The sequence below is a fragment of the Chaetodon trifascialis genome, chromosome 16 (assembly GCF_039877785.1).
Source record: "Chaetodon trifascialis isolate fChaTrf1 chromosome 16, fChaTrf1.hap1, whole genome shotgun sequence".
Lineage (NCBI taxonomy): Eukaryota > Metazoa > Chordata > Actinopteri > Chaetodontiformes > Chaetodontidae > Chaetodon > Chaetodon trifascialis.
Genome location: NC_092071.1, coordinates 126,407 through 142,500, shown reverse-complemented (window position 1 = coordinate 142,500; position 16,094 = coordinate 126,407). Strand labels below are relative to the sequence as shown.

The 16,094-nt window shown below is 44.8% G+C and overlaps 1 protein-coding gene across 2 annotated transcripts in view; it reads left to right on the top strand.

Moving 5' to 3' along the window:
- LOC139345240 (platelet-derived growth factor receptor beta-like) overlaps positions 1 to 14,340 on the top strand; it is a 23,856-nt gene extending 9,516 nt beyond the window's left edge. The window contains exons 5-28 of one of the 2 annotated variants that reach the window (XM_070983800.1): positions 99 to 294; positions 388 to 648; positions 1,226 to 1,356; positions 1,441 to 1,522; positions 1,762 to 1,836; positions 2,038 to 2,221; positions 3,297 to 3,412; positions 3,542 to 3,653; positions 3,732 to 3,834; positions 3,952 to 4,060; positions 6,487 to 6,581; positions 6,935 to 7,067; positions 7,497 to 7,601; positions 7,865 to 7,969; positions 8,653 to 8,755; positions 8,928 to 9,049; positions 9,286 to 9,398; positions 11,197 to 11,319; positions 11,422 to 11,533; positions 11,625 to 11,724; positions 12,355 to 12,460; positions 12,687 to 12,804; positions 12,949 to 13,087; positions 13,686 to 14,340. In XM_070983800.1, coding sequence (XP_070839901.1) covers positions 99 to 294; positions 388 to 648; positions 1,226 to 1,356; positions 1,441 to 1,522; positions 1,762 to 1,836; positions 2,038 to 2,221; positions 3,297 to 3,412; positions 3,542 to 3,653; positions 3,732 to 3,834; positions 3,952 to 4,060; positions 6,487 to 6,581; positions 6,935 to 7,067; positions 7,497 to 7,601; positions 7,865 to 7,969; positions 8,653 to 8,755; positions 8,928 to 9,049; positions 9,286 to 9,398; positions 11,197 to 11,319; positions 11,422 to 11,533; positions 11,625 to 11,724; positions 12,355 to 12,460; positions 12,687 to 12,804; positions 12,949 to 13,087; positions 13,686 to 13,815 — 2,973 coding nt within the window. In that variant the 3' untranslated portion in view covers positions 13,816 to 14,340. The remainder of the gene's footprint in view (positions 1 to 98; positions 295 to 387; positions 649 to 1,225; positions 1,357 to 1,440; positions 1,523 to 1,761; positions 1,837 to 2,037; positions 2,222 to 3,296; positions 3,413 to 3,541; positions 3,654 to 3,731; positions 3,835 to 3,951; positions 4,061 to 6,486; positions 6,582 to 6,934; positions 7,068 to 7,496; positions 7,602 to 7,864; positions 7,970 to 8,652; positions 8,756 to 8,927; positions 9,050 to 9,285; positions 9,399 to 11,196; positions 11,320 to 11,421; positions 11,534 to 11,624; positions 11,725 to 12,354; positions 12,461 to 12,686; positions 12,805 to 12,948; positions 13,088 to 13,685) is intronic. The other variant, XM_070983801.1, reaches the window with a different exon arrangement.
- Positions 14,341 to 16,094: the final 1,754 nt, after the last annotated feature.

Here is a 16,094-nt window from a genome sequence, read left to right as displayed (position 1 = left end):
AGGAAACACAGGAGCACATCAGGCAAAAAGGAGGGAACCTGCAGATCCTGACAACGTGTCTGAGTTTGGTTCTGGTACCTGTCTGTCTGTCTCTGCAGGTGTGTTCAGGGTGGAGTCAGGTGACATGGCGTTTACCTCAGGACACTTTGGTGGACAGGGTTGTTGTGGAGAATCAGGGGTCAAGCAGTGTCCTGCAGCTTTCTAATGTCACCTGGAGAAGTTCTGGGAGATACACCTGTGAGGAAGCATCATCCTATCAAAGCAGAGACATTGACATCTTCATACCTGGTCGAGGTGACCATGACGTCTATCTTATATTGATTGTACCCATCCCACGTATGAGACACGTATCTGCGGATGTTTTCATCCTTCCATTTCCCCCTCAAGGTCCAGATGAATGGTTTGTCCCACTAAGTCCAGGCGTGGTGATGAAGGAGGCGGAGGAAGATACCATTCCCTGCGTGGTGTCTGACCCGCGGCTCAACGTCTCGCTGTACGAACGTCCCGGCAGGACACCAATTACCGGGACGAAGTACGAGCCGGGCCGTGGCTTCACAGGTCGCCTGAACGACACGTCATACGTGTGCTTGGCCGCCCGGGGAGATGAGGAGAGGGAGTCACAGGTGTACTACGTCTTCACCATTGTAGGTGAGGACATTAGATTAAGATTCAATTAGATTCGATCAGATTAGATTAGGATTAGACTGGATTGGGTCAGAATAATTTACATTTAGCCTTTACATTCAGCAACCTTAAATAAGAGTTTATTTATATTGAATTAGACTGGATTAGGTTCAGTTAGACCAAATTAGATCAGATTATATCAGATCAGATCAGATTATATCAGATCAGATTAGACTTTAAAAAATGATGCTAGGATTAGGCTCCAGTTTTTACCACATCAGAAAGTCACGACAGTGTCAATGTGGTGGACGTTTCCTATTGAATGGCAGCGATGAAACTGAAGTCTGTTCTGATCTATAAGGCTGTCCTGGTCTCAGGTGTCCTGGTCTCAGGTGTCCTGGTCTCAGCAGAGTCAGTATTCAGATGTTCAGAGATCGACTTCACCCTCCTCCCGTCCTCTCGTCTCAGCATTTCCCTGTAAATCTCTCCTGTTAGGTTAAAGAGTGAGTTCTGTGAGATCAGATTAACTTGATCGTTTCCATGAGCTCCTCCTTTTCTCTGGCTACCTGTCTGGCTGTCCCTCCACCTGTCTGCCTCTCAGTTCCAAAGGTGATGGAGGTGGATCTGACGGTGTCCAGCAGTGTGTTGAAACAGGGGGAGGCTCTGACTGTGAACTGCACCGTCAAAGACACGGACATGGTTTTCTTCTCCTGGGACTTCCCCCGCAGACAGGTACCTGTCTCTCTGTCCAGCTGCCTTTTTGTCTCAACTGTCCTCAAACTGTTTTGTTTCAAGTTTTTTTCTTGTGTTCTTCAGGAAGTTGAGCCTCTGACTGACTTTTTGCCCAATCGGATCCGCTCCTTCGTTAACATCTCCACGGCAACGGTGGAAGATTCTGGTAGGTCACTGATTTGACTGACTTTCAGGAAAATGTGTGATTCTGCCTGACAGACCGCACTGAGGGAACAACAGCCTCTGCAGGAGCTGTTCACAATGATCACCTGGTAAACAGTCATGAATGACATCTAACAGTTACTATGGTAACGTTGAACCAGATGTTCTTGTTGTTTGGGCTTGTGTGTGTGTGTGTGTGTGTGTGTGTGTGTGTGTGTGTGTGTGTGTGTGTGTCTCCTATAGGTGTATATGTGTGTGTGGTGCAGGAGACAATGCAGGGACAAACTGTGAAGAAAAACATCACAGTGACAGTGCTGGGTCAGTACACACACACACACACACACACACACACACACACACACACACACACACACACACACACTCCCCATGAGGAAGGTGAGTTGACAATGTTACTGTGCAAACAGATGTATGTCCCCATAACGTAAGGTATACACAGTAAACCCAATCACAGACACAGGTGAACACACAGACAGGTAAACTGTCTCGCTCTCTCTGCAGATCGAGGTTATGTCTACCTGTGGCCTTCAGGAGAGACCAACGTGTCATCTCTTCTCCATCACACGGTAGAGTTTAGTGTGGAGGTCGACGCCCACCCCCTCCCCACCGTCCACTGGACCAAAGACAACCAGACTGTTGCTATGGAAACCACCTCCATCACCACCACACACCTGACGGGAAGCAGGTAGATCAGAGGTTCAATTCAATTCAATTTTATTTGTATAGCGCCAAATCACAACAGAAGTTGTCTCAGGACACTTTCCATATAGAGCTGGTACAGACTCTTTTATCTACAGAGACCCAACAATTCCCTCATGAGCAGCACTTGGCGACAGCGGCGAGGAAAAACTTCCTTTAACAGGCAGAAACCTCAGACTGAACCAGACTCTGGGTGGGCGGCCATCTGCCTCCACCGGCTGGGTGAGAGAGGGAGAGCAAGAGAGGGAGAGAGAGAAAGACAGACAGACAGACAGACAGACAGACAGACAGACAGACAGACAGACAGACATGCAGTCACAGTAACAGTGACAGTGGATGTAATAACAGCAGTAGCAGTTGCAGTGGATGTCAGGCAGGGCCAAGGCAGGAGACGCAGCTGAAATCCACAATCCAGATTCAGACACTGTCCATGGGAACCTGCAAGACGACAAAGCACAGAGACTCCGGGGAAGGAGCTAAGTTAGTAACACGCCGTGGTAGGACATGAGAGCGTGCGGATGGAGAGGGACAGAAGGACGGAGGAGCTCAGTGTGTCTTTGGATGTCCCCCGACAGTCTAATCCTATAGCAGCATAGGTCACGTTAGAAATAATAAAAACTGAAATTACATCTTTGCTGGCCGACATGTGGAAGAAGAAACAGCCTGCCTGTCTGCCTGCCTGTCTGCCTGTCTGCCTGTCTGTCTGCCTGCCTGTCTGCCTGTCTGCCTGTCTGTCTGCCTGCCTGTCTGCCTGTCTGCCTGTCTGTCTGCCTGCCTGCCTGCCTGTCTGCCTGTCTGCCTGTCTGTCTGCCTGCCTGCCTGTCTGTCTGTCTGTCTGTCTGTCTGTCTGTCTGCCTGCCTGCCTGCCTGCCTGCCTGTCTGCCTGCCTGCCTGCCTGCCTGCCTGCCTGTCTGTCTGCCTGCCTGCCTGCCTGTCTGTCTGTCTGTCTGTCTGTCTGTCTGTCTGTCTGTCTGCCTGCCTGCCTGCCTGCCTGCCTGTCTGTCTGTCTGTCTGCCTGCCTGCCTAATTTTCTAATTTGTTCTTTGAATGATTGATTGCAGGTACGTGAGCACGCTGACGCTGGTTCGAGTCCAGATGGATCAGACAGGAAGTTACACAGTGACTGTTTCCAATGATGATGACATTGAGGAGGTTGCGTTCAGCTTGGAGGTCAAAGGTCAGACAGACAGACAGCGAGTGAAAGAGAGAGAGACACAATGATGGACAGACAGGCTGCTCACAGTGTGTGTGTGTGTGTGTGTGTGTGTGTGTGTCTGTCTGTCTGTCTGTCTGTTTGTCTCCCCAGCACCCCCCAGGATCACGTCGCTGTCTGAGGTCGGGGGTAAGACAGTTGTGTGTGTCAGCGAGGGAGCTCCGCCCCCATCGGTCATTTGGTACACCTGTCACACCTCACACAGGTAAACACACGCAAAAACACACACAGCGGCATACCAGTGCACATGCTGACAACAGGTAATCCTGTTTGTCTCCTGCAGGTGTAGTAATTTGACAGACGGCTGGAGGAGCCTATCAGCAGCCTCAGAGGGCGGCACTCTGCAGGAGAACACCACTGAGGTGGAGGAGAGAGGTGTCACCCAGGTAACCAGTAAGATCATCAGTGTGATGTCATCAGCTGGGAGGAGAGCTAATAATTAGAATCATAAATAAAAATCAGGATTGATCAGCTGTGAGTGTGTGTGTGTCTCACCTGTGCAGGTACACAGTGTGTTGACTCTGCAGAGTCTCATCTCTCTGTCAGCTGTTCGCTGTGAAGCCAAAAACTCTGCAGGACGACGAGCCAGAGACCTGCGGATACTGTCCAACTGTACGTACAAATACTGCAGTACTACAGTAGCATGTAGCAGAACTGACCTGTAACTGACCTTCTTTGTCCCTTTTTTTGCGTACCTTCAGGAGAAATGGAGTCGTAAAACATCCCAACTTTTAAGAGCTATTGACCTTTTGAACTGTTTACAGGGAAGTGTTAATTCAGAGAGAGGCAAGATGTCTGGCTGAGGAACACCCTTCCAGATTCCTTCAGGGGAGCAGGAGATCCAGACAGTTCAACTTCAAAGAGTGTTAGTCATGGAGATGCTCATTTTTGCTTTACAGCTACACCAAAAAGGACAATAATAATAATAATAATAATAATAATAATAATAATAATAATAATAATAATAATAATAATAAATAGAAGTGTCAGGCCTCAGAAAACTCAGATAATGCTGAAAAGTTGTGAATTAGACATTCCTGAAGCAAACAGATTTTTTACCGTTCTTATCTCTCATGGGGCTATCAAGAAAGAATTAGCATCTACATGAGAAACATCGTGAGCAAAAGGCCACCTTTGATGTTGAGGTGTGTGTGCACTCAGACATCTTGTCTCTCTCCAAATGAACCCCTCCTGCAACAGATCAGTTGGTCAGTAATAATAATCATAACAATCATTTTGCCAAATATAGTCTGCCTTTATATTTCTTTGTCCTATTAAGTTAATTATACCATTAGCCATCATGTATGCTAGGATGAGTATTAGAAAACGTTATCATGATTATTGAAGAATGTTGTAATTATTCATCAAAAATGTTGTGAACGTTGTTGAAATGCCATTGAACATTGAATATATGGGATTGACCGTAGCGAGGAGCAGATGAGTCCCTCGTACGAATCATTAGTGAATTCTTTCTCTATAAGGTCAAATCACATCGCTCGCCATCCCACATGTGCGACGCTCCTTTCGTCATTAGACACGCTTTGGAGTGAATATAGTGTCTGCTCATTCTCTCCTTTACTTCTCATCCCTTCTTGTCTTTGTTCAGTCTTCCTTTAGTCTTAATCTTGTCTTCGTCTTGTCTTGTTGTCCTCTCAGTTCCTTAGTTGTTCTTCATAGTTATGTCTAGTTGTTTGACTTTTTTATTCAGAAAAACATTCTTTTTCTAGTTTTTTTTTTTTTGCTCACCACGTTAAGCCGCATATCTTTTCCAAAGTGAAATTCTAGTCACGTAATAATATTATTGGAGACCTTTTCGACCAGCCATCGAAGAGGCTCTCAATTTTATTATTAACCTAAAGTTTTGCCACACGGCCGCCCACTGTCCGCACTAAAGACCTGCAGCCAGGCTCAGCCTCTCTGTCTGGGTTAAATAACCATCAGAAGCCGCCGTCTGTTGCCGGCAGCGGAGGCCTTGCGGCTGCTGAGGCTTATTCCACGCTGCTTTGAACAAAGAGTTGGTGTCATAGGCAACAATAATAATCTCAATTTTCATTAGACTCACTAGTCTTAGTCTTTGGTGGCACGGTGGAATGGTGGAAACACTGTCGCCTCACAGCTAGAAGGTCCCGGTTCGATTCCCGCTGTGGGCGCTGTGGCGTGTCTTCCACCATGCCTTCAGTGCCAGCTCGAGGAAAAAGGGCCTTTCTGTGTGGAGTTTGCATGTCCTCCCCGTGTTCACCTGGGTTTCCTCCTTAAATAACCCCCACTAAAAACATGCAAGAAGACCGCCACCTGACCAATGGTAACAGACAGGAACTGGTCCCCGGGCGCCGCTGTCGGCCGGTAGCCCACCGCTCCTGGTCTGCCACGGAGGAAGGATGACCAGGATGGGTTAAAAGCGGAGGAAATCATTTCACTGGAAGCATGGCGTGAAGTGCAACTAACCTGTATGATGTGAAAATAAAAGAACGTTAAACAAAAAAAAGTCACTCATTCAAGAAATTAACACTACGTTTGCGTTCCATTTTTCCACAAAACTACTTCTCACTATTGCCAAACTCTTTCTGCCATTATTTTGCCATAAGTTTCTCCATACAGTTGTTTGTGTTAAGTCATATCATCCATATTATTTGTCCCATTATTCATTATTCATATCCATCCCCATTATTGTGTTTAATAAAAAATACCTTTCATTCAAGTCGTGGTCAGACTGGATATAAGCAATCCCTGTACTGAGAATTTATGCTTCAGATTATCAGACTGGTCTGTCGCTGGTTCATTCGTTATCATTAAATCAGCGTTACAAGAAGTAATAAATAAAATCCTGCTGAGCTGAGGAAGGTTGTGGCCCTATTTTATTAACGAACGCAAAATTAACTTAGAGGTTTAATGAACTGATTCATGTACAGTACTACAGTAGTAGTAGTAGTAGTAGTAGTACTGTACATTATTAATTAGCCTTCAGTACATGACACTCTCTGTCTCACTCTCTGTCTCCCCCTCCGCCTGCTTACCTGTCTCTCTCTGCCTGTCTCCAGCTCTCCTGTCTCAGGTTGCGGTGTTGGCAGCAGTTCTGGTTCTGGTCATCATCGCTGTCATCTTCCTCATCATCCTCATCCTCCTCTGGAGAAAAGTCAGTATGCAGCGTAGTACTATTATTAACTGCAGTTTTAATGGTATATTAGTGCCCCACGGTGGCAAGGAACTGTAGTACTGCAGTACTGGTTGTATTATTTTACGTGACTTGAAGACATGGTGGTGACTCCTTAAAAACCTGGTATTTCACATCTGACGTCCTGGTTTGGGTCATCTCGTCACTTTTTGGATAAACCAGAAAAAAAGGTTGTTTATTAAGCTGAGACTAAACCTGCTGAGTCCCCACTTTGAGCAGCATTATTTCTTGGTAGCCATGACAACATGAGATTTTGGCAGTGCCATCTTTTATGTCTGTTACCTGAGATCTCAGCATCTCTTCCTGTTTGTTAGAAGCCACATTATGAAGTACGCTGGAAGGTGATTGAATCGGTGAGTCCCGACGGACAGCAGTACACCTACCTGGACCCCGCCCACCTGCCCTATAGCTCCACCTGGGAAGTACCACGAGACAACATAGCACTAGGTAATACTCTGAGAAGACGTGAGACCGCATACAACTTGATCATACTCTGAGAGGATGTGGTTCAAAATAACGTCCTCAGACACTGCAGTACTCGAGAATACTCTGTGAATACATGGCAGTAGTAAGTCTGCAGAGACAACACTGTATGAGGAAGTCCCATGCATTAATGCAAAGCTAAACTGACCCCATTTCAATCAAAAACTTATCTCAACTGTCAATCATAATGTCAAATTGTCACTCTTTCAAAATAAAAGCACTCACTGATGTTTTGTCTTGAGAGGTCAATGATCATAAAAGCAACAAAACTTTTAGTGTGAAATCAAAACAGAAAAGAACAAATTTCCACAGTCTGACCTTTCCACTTTACCTTTCTGTCTGTCTGTCTGTCTGTCTGTCTGTCTGTCTGTCTGTCTGTCTGTCTGTCTCCAGGTCAGGTGTTGGGTTCAGGTGCGTTTGGTCGTGTGGTTGAAGCGACTGTCTCTGGTCTACTTCACTCTCATTCGACAACTAAAGTGGCCATCAAGATGGTCAAACGTACGTACCTGTCTGTCTGTCTGTCTGTCTGTCTGTCTGTCTGTCTGTCTGTCTGTCTGTCTGTCTGTCTGTCAGTCTGTCTGTCTGTCTCTCTCACTGTCTGTCTGTCTGTCTGTCTGTCCAAAGTGATATTTGGACTGTTGGACGTCAGCATGTTAGTGAGTGAATCAATCAGATTGATTATTGATATTTTGATGAATGAAAATGACACACTGTGTGTGTGTGTTTGTGTGTGTATCTGTGTATGTTGTGTGTGTGTTCAGCCAGCAGCGGTGCAGTTCAGTGCCTGATGTCGGAGCTGAAGGTTTTGATTCATCTCGGTCCTCACCTGAATGTCGTCAACCTGCTGGGAGCGTGCACGAGAGGAGGTGCACACTCACACCCTGATTTAATTCTTAACCCAGACTTCATCCTAAACCAAATCAGATTTAAATCTAAAGTAATCCGGATTTCAACCTAAATTGAACCTGAACCTTGACGTGACTTGAACCTAAACTAACGCTGCTGGTCTACATTTTGTGCTTTCAGAATAAAGGCCCTCCATGCTGATCCAGATCAGTCTCAGACTCAGACTCAGACTCAGACTCAGACTCAGACTCAGACTCAGACTAAACCAGTGGGGCTGTGCTCTGATGCTTTAATGCCTCATCTGGAGACATGTTGGGACAAACTTGTTGTAAACTTAATATTCGTTCACGTAAAGACTTTCATGGCTCTGACTTCCTGTCCTGGTCCCAGAGTGTTGACCTGAAGGAGCTGATGTCAGCCCAGCTGTACTGATGCAACATTATTCCATTAATCCAAGATGATTAAATGTTTTTATTATTGATTCTGTCTCAGTAACTTGTGTAATAACATGATAATACTGTCAGAGTAAGGGGGATGAGGTGGACATGTCTCTCAAGGGCTCCAACCTGAAAAATTAACAAAATAAATAAATTAACATCTATCGAGCTTAGAAAGATGTCTGCTACTCCACCTGCTGGAGGAAGAGAGAACTGCAGCGCAAAGAACATGCTGACCGTCCATCTGTCTCTCTGTCTCTGTCCAGGTCCTGTCTATCTGATCACTGAGTTTTGTCGTCATGGAGACCTGGTGAACTACCTTCAAAGGAACAAATACACCTTCTTACAGAGCGACACACACACCAAGAGGTCAGCACACACACAGAAACACACTATATTATATCCTCCATCGACCTGTCTCTCTTTCTCTGTGTACTCGTCTCTATCTCTCTCTCTGTCTCTGTCTGTCTGTCTGTCTGTCTGTCTGTCTGTCTGTCTCTCTCTCTCTCTCTGTTGAGTGTGAGTGTCTCTCGCCCTGCAGTGACAGTGATGGAGGCTACATGGACATGAATAAGGAAGAGAAGGTTCAGTACGTTGCCATGAAGGAACTCAGCTACGCCGACATCGAACCTGCTGTGTACGAGACGCCGTACGCACCGCCAGGTGACAACAACAACATGGAAACATGAATAAACCAATTCTTCAGTATTTCACATGAGAGTTTGAAAAGTCTCCAAATCCTGACATCATTTTCAACTTTGACTTTGTTAGAAACTGAACTTTAGTCTTTAAAGTCAACGTTTTCTCAGCTTGTACCATGAAATATGCGATTCATACAAGATCATTCATGAAACATTATAATGAGTTATGTTTGTGTCTGACCTGTCCTTCTCTTTCAGACCAGCAGGAGGCGTCTCTCCTCCTCAGTGACTCTCCTCTCCTGACTCTCACTGACCTCCTCAGCTTCTCCTTTCAGGTTGCTCAGGCCATGGACTTCCTCACCAGGAGAAACGTACGACCACTAATCAGTACATCTCAATCACCACATCACTGATCGATACATCACTCATTCATGACTGCTGATACAACACATTTACCGTCAGTGTGTTCATGAATTTTGAGGTTTCCAGAAAGAAAGGAAAGGAGAAAGGAACTTGTTGCATGTTGTTCGTTCACATGTTGTTTGTTCATGTTTGTTCACATGTTTGTTCACGTTGTCTGTTCAGAGGCCTGTACCATAAAGCTTGATTAACCTAGCCGGGCTTCCTCTTACTTATCGGGCTTCACTTAACGAGACATCCGCCCTCCGGATTTTCGGTACCATAAAGCCGGCTATCAACTCACTAATTCAATTCAGGCTTGTCCAATCCAGATCTGAGCGCGCTCACATAAAAAGGGCGGAGTTTGCTGCATGCGACCAATCGCAAACATGGAAAAATCAGCCCGAGCCGCATATTTCACTACGGAGGAGCAAACAATAATAATTAATAAATACGAGGAATACAAATCAATAATCCAGGCAAAAAGCAACACAGTTGCAGCTGCCAAACGGCGCAAACTGTGTCAATGCGTAAGTTAGTGCCATTATAATATTACTTCCCCACTATGACTGCACTTGTATATCTGACTGCAGGAACATTTGTGTGTTCCATAAATGTATGTGTGTATGAAATTTTTCGTCATGGCATGTGATCGTAGCCTTATTATTTCAGATGCAACCCGAGTGGAGCAAAGAGAACATGGGAGCAAATCAAACAGAAGTATGAAAATATACTTCAAAGTGGTCAGTACGCTTACTATATCTTATACATGTAGCATATGTATATGTACGCCTACATGTTGGAGGCTATATACAATACAACATACAACAGCAAACATCCCAGGGCTTAGTCTACATTATGCAAATTACACATCCACCTTGCTTACCTGCGATGTCATAAAAGCCCTCTTTGATGCATTGCGTGGGCAGGTGGCCGGGAAACACCACGAATGCATCGACAAGCTCAGTCAGGGCCCCCGCGACTTTATGAATAGCTCTACATACTGTGTTTTTCCCGAGGTTTTCGGCATCGCCAACCGAATACATAAAGTACCTATGAATGAATGAATCAATCCATGATTTACTTAAACAAATAATTGATTCATGGCATTTTATCTGTGGCTTGCTTGTAACCCATCCAACGAGGGATTTAAAGACATCATAATAATTACAAACATCACTAAGAAATATATTACCTGTGGCAAAAAACCTCAGTGCAATGCACACTGTCTGCGGGACTGTCAGCGCGTGGTCGCGCTGCGTTACATTACTGATGGAAGGCTCCAGCAGCTGACAGATGTTTTGTAACCCCTCTCCCGAAAACCTGTACCTTTCGTACAGTGATTGTTCAGACAGTTCGAACGGATTACAGCGATCTCTAAATACTCTCTCGCGCCTGAGTGCTCTTCGCACAAGCTGTGCACCAAGATCCACCGGGTTCTCATCAAACGGACAGGCCATTCTCCAAGAGAACTGATTGGTCAGCAGGTGGGGCTTTTATACCTGCTGAGCTCTTATCCTGAACTGATCCTGCTCCGGAGCAGGTTAGGTGTTCAGCATAGGTTACCACGGCAACGTAGCCCGATAGAAAGTAAGACACCTTTATGGTACCGAAAAGCCAGGGTTAAGCCTGAAGTTATCTCGCTAAGCCGTAATCCAGCTTTATGGTACAGGCCTCATGTCTGTTCACATGTTGTCTGTTCACATGTTGTCTGTTCACATGTTGTCTGTTCACATGTTGTCTGTTCACATGTTGTTGCGTGTCCTGCAGTGTGTGCACAGAGACCTGGCAGCGCGGAACGTCCTGGTCTGTGAGGGAAAGCTGGTGAAGATCTGTGATTTTGGTCTGGCCAGAGATCTGACGAAGGATCAGGACTACATCGCCAGAGGAAACGTCTGTTAAATTCATTAAAAACGTTGTGGCTGAAGTTCATTTAGTGTGTTCGTCAGACAAACCTGCTCAACTGTAAATTCCTTCTTTTCTTTCCATTTCCAGAGTTTCCTGCCGGTGAAGTGGATGTCCCCAGAGAGTATTTTCCATAACATTTACAGCTGTCAGAGTGACGTTTGGTCCTATGGAGTCTTATTGTGGGAGATTTTCTCTCTGGGTAAACCAGTTCAAACCAGAACCCATCTACACACAGAGTCCAAGCCAATATACATCTCCATCAGTTCAGTATCTTGTGTGTTTTGTCCCAGGTGGGAGCCCGTACTCCGACCTGCCCATGACCCAGGAGTTTTACTCTGCACTGAAGAGAGGCTACAGAATGAGTCGACCTGAGCACGCTCCTCACAACATGTATGACACACAGCTCACCATCACATGTTCTACACGTGTTCTACACATGTCACCTTCAGCATATCGGCTTACTTGATGTGTAGGTGTGTACAACAGGGACTCCTTAAAAAGGCCATTTTACAGGAAGTAGCAGCGACGCCTCGGCCTGTGAGCGATGAGTGTCGAGTGCACTCAGTTGTGTTGATCACCTGCGTCCACCTTTAGAATCAAGAACTCACATCCTGATGGGTTTGACGGACATGACAATCTGGACTGAGAGACGTGTGGCCTGGCTTTATTTCTAAAGCTTATAAAATTGGACAGACTAGACTGAAGAATACACACATACAACATGAGGCGAATTTATTTGAAGCATGTCAGTGTGAAGCCGCCCAGAAAACACCATTCACGTTATTATTATTAATTATTTGTGATGAGATGACCAAAATCAGCCACAACACAGGACGTCAGGCGCTGCCACTGACGCTGTGAAATACCAAGTTTTTAAGGAGGGAATGGCCTCTACGGCATGGAGGTGTGATTTTAGAAGAGTTCCTGTGACCTTCAGTTCAATCTTTGTGCACGACAGTACACAGTACAACAAACTCTTAAGGGTTCATTGATGTCTGACAGCTTCTGTTCTGTCTTCAGGTTTGATCTGATGAAACAGTGTTGGGAGGAAAAACCTCAGCATAGACCATCTTTCTCCTCATTGGTCATCTCCGTGGGCAACATGTTGACTGACGACCACAAAAAGGTGCCAGATTATTATCTTTTGTCTTGCTGATGTGTCAGTTTACCTGTGACAGGTGTCTGTCAGATGATCAGCCATGGATTCTGCTGGTTTCCCTTTACAGGCTGTTTCATTTGACTATTTTCACCTTTCCTCAAACGGACACAGCTGTAGTGTTCAGCAGTGAGAACGTTTGCCTGTTTCTGCTTAAAGTTCTCTGCTGTAACTCACTCACTGTTGTTGTTCTCAGAGTTACCTCCAGCTCACTGAGAACTTCCTGAGGGGTGAAAATCCGGCTGTGGTCCGATCCAGGCTGAGTCCGTCCAGACCTGTTGGAGATGAGACTGACGGACAGACGTACACAAATGGTCAGACCCACGAAAACACACTCATCACATTTCTACCGAAGATCAATACAGATCGCTTTATTGTTGGTTTTATGAATCATTATATTAGTCAAAAAAGCTGCACTCACCTCATTTGACATCCAACACCCTCGGTGTTATTTACAGGAAGTCTCGTCCCTCAGGTGAAGGTTCACCTGTTGGAGGTGGAGCCAGAGGAGGCGGGCCCCTCTCATGGCACTTACATCATCCCCATCACTGACATCACCATAGAAACCAGAAGCGGTGCTGCGCTGGACGCAGTCAGGTATGAAAATTCAATAATCTAATTTAAACCCAACAAATATTCAGATACAAAGCATATATTGAATTATAACGCGTTATATTATCTACTATCTCTATCACTGACTCACCAACTTAAATTATGTTTAAGCGTTTGCTGTCAGGTGTGATGTCCAGGTGACCTGCTGACTGATGGACTTGTAGTCCATGGTCTGAGTCAACGTCATCAGCAGACTGCGTCATAGCTATAATAATTCATCTGGTGTATTGGGGTGGCTGTGGCTCAGGAGGTGGAGCTCACAGTGTGATTGTGTGGATGGGTGAAGGTGGCTTTTGTTGTGAAGTGCTTTGATTGGTTGGTAGACCAGAACAACATGACATAAAGGCATGCAGGTGTGTTTATGTCACATGATTCAGCTCAGGAGACCACCAGTCGCCTTCAACCAGCAGCACGATGAGTTTCCTGTGACGTTAAAAGCACGTTTTAGTTCATGTTTCTCCTGTTTGACTTTAAAACACCTTTCCCACCCTGTCACTGCCTCACCTGCACCCCCCCCCCCACTGTAACTACATCACCTGATGATGATGATGATGATGATGATGATGACCTCTCTCTTCTGCAGCCATAAGATGTCAGACTCTCAGGATGCAGCAGGAGGACAGGAAGTGACATCATCAGAAGACAGAGAAAATGCTGAGGAGCTTCCTGCTTCATTCTGCAGACGTGAGGAAGAGGAGGAGAGTTGCCTGTGAAGAGCTCAGTTGCCTTCCAGGCTGATGTTTTAAAAACCCAAATTTCTGCACAGTCCTCCTGAGACAGCAGAGCAGAGCAGCGATTTGTCTTTCTTTGACCACGCCCTCCACCAGCTGGATCATTCATTCATAAAAACAATGACATCATCATATACGCCTGCTGAGGCCCCCCCGGGGTATTTCCCCCACAGCGTGGACTGTAAGGCTGCCAAGGAAATATGTTTTCTTTTAAATATTTTTAATATTTTTATAATCGTGTTTGACGCCTCAAACAGGAAACAGAAATAATTTTCCTGTTGATATGAAGCAGAGTTGTGTTCACAGTAAACTGTGCAGCAGGTCCTGAATCAGATTAAGAACTTATCATTATGTTATTATTCAGCTTCATATTCTTCAGTTACTTGTATTATTCTGAAGAATTATATCTGTATTATTATCTGCTTTGTGTTTATTCAAACTGCTCTGAGTCCCATCAGAACTGAAAATATTTCTGCAAATAAATATCAAAATAAAATCCAGCAGTTCATCAGTTTTTTTTACTTTACCCGGGTTTGAATCTCGCTGTGGGCGCTGGTGGCGTGTCCTCCACCATGCCTTCAGTGCCTGCTGCTTGAGGAAAGGGGCCTTTCTGTGTGGAGTTTGCATGTTCACCTGGGGTGCCCTCCTTAAAACACCCCCGCTAAAAACATGCAAGAAGATCACCAGAAACTACACGTCCGGGATGTTGATGAGGCCACCTGCAGACGGGAAAAAAATGTTTTTGTGCTTCAAGGTTTTGGTCCTGATGGACTGACTGACTGCAGCCTCCTGCAGTCTTTCCTGCTCGCCTCAGGGTCCTGGAGGAGTTCTGGTCACCAGACACCAGCACCTGTAATGAACTCCATCCGAAATGAGCCCAATGAGGGTGGTGTCTTTCATGGCTGTGGGTGTAAGTTTTTTTAATTTCCTGTTTTCCTCATGTGTCATCTTTTGCTTTACTTCCTGTTTTTCCCACCTTTGTGATTGTTGAGTCTCTCACCTGTCCCTTGGCTTGCCTCCTCAGTGTCTTTTCCCTCATTCTTTGCCAGTTCATCAGTTTACCTTGTGTGTCAAATATTATTATATTCATATAATATATATTTCAGAACAGTGAATGTGGAGAGAAACTTGTTTTAAAGGAGGCCATCAGATAAAAAAACAGTAGAATTTATAGCATCATATGTTTTTATTTCTGTTTCCAGAACCACAGAAAAGGAGCGCTGATCTGAGACTGTTTTCCTCAGTTGTGCCCCCCCATCAGTCTGACCCCGCCCCCTTTGCCTGTGTTTTTGTAACTTGCTGATGTAATGTGGAACAAAGAAGTCAGAAAAGTGCTGAATGTTAAAAAATATTGCCTCAAACAGAAACTTAAACTGAGTCAAAAGTTCTTCTTTTTCTCTGGAAGTTCAAAAACACCAAGTTTGTGTTTAAACTGAAAATCAGCAGAATACTTGTTCGCAGGAAATGTGCACGTATGGACGCCCTTCATGTAATTATACATGAAATAGATAGATGCACACATGCAATACATGCCAGATATGATGTCCTCTATGAGCACCACACCACTTCTTATCCATTATGGATTGAAAGAGTGTTGACATGATGCCTCCAGCCTTCTGGAGTCTCCTGATTAGCCGAAATGTTTCCATCTGTTAAGCAAAATTTTGAAATGTTGCAAAAAGATAAAACAAAGAAAATACAAATTAGGAGCATTTCCATAAACTGATTTGGAGCAAATAAACTTGACAATGCAAGCGTAGTTACATCAGAAGTTGGTGGTTTAAGCTACAATATACATGACTGCAAGAGTAGAAGAAGAATGTTAAAAACAGGAAATAACATAAGTCACCTTAACATGTTAATGTTTGTGTGATGCTGATGTTTATGTTTGTGTGATGCTGATGTTTATGTTTGTGTGATGCTGATGTTTATGTTTGTGTTTGTGTGATGCTGATGCTTATGTTTGTGTTTGTGTGATGCTGATGTTTATGTTTGTGTGATGCTGATGTTTATGTTTGTGTGATGCTGATGTTTGTGTTTGTGTGATGCTGATGTTTGTGTTTGTGTGATGCTGATGTTTATGTTTGTGTGATGCTGATGTTTATGTTTGTGTTTGTGTGATGCTGATGTTTGTGTGATGCTGATGTTTGTGTGATGCTGATGTTTATGTTTGTGTTTGTGTGATGCTGATGTTTGTGTGATGCTGATGTTTATGTTTGTGTGATGCTGATGTTTGTGTTTGTGTGATGCTGATGTTTATG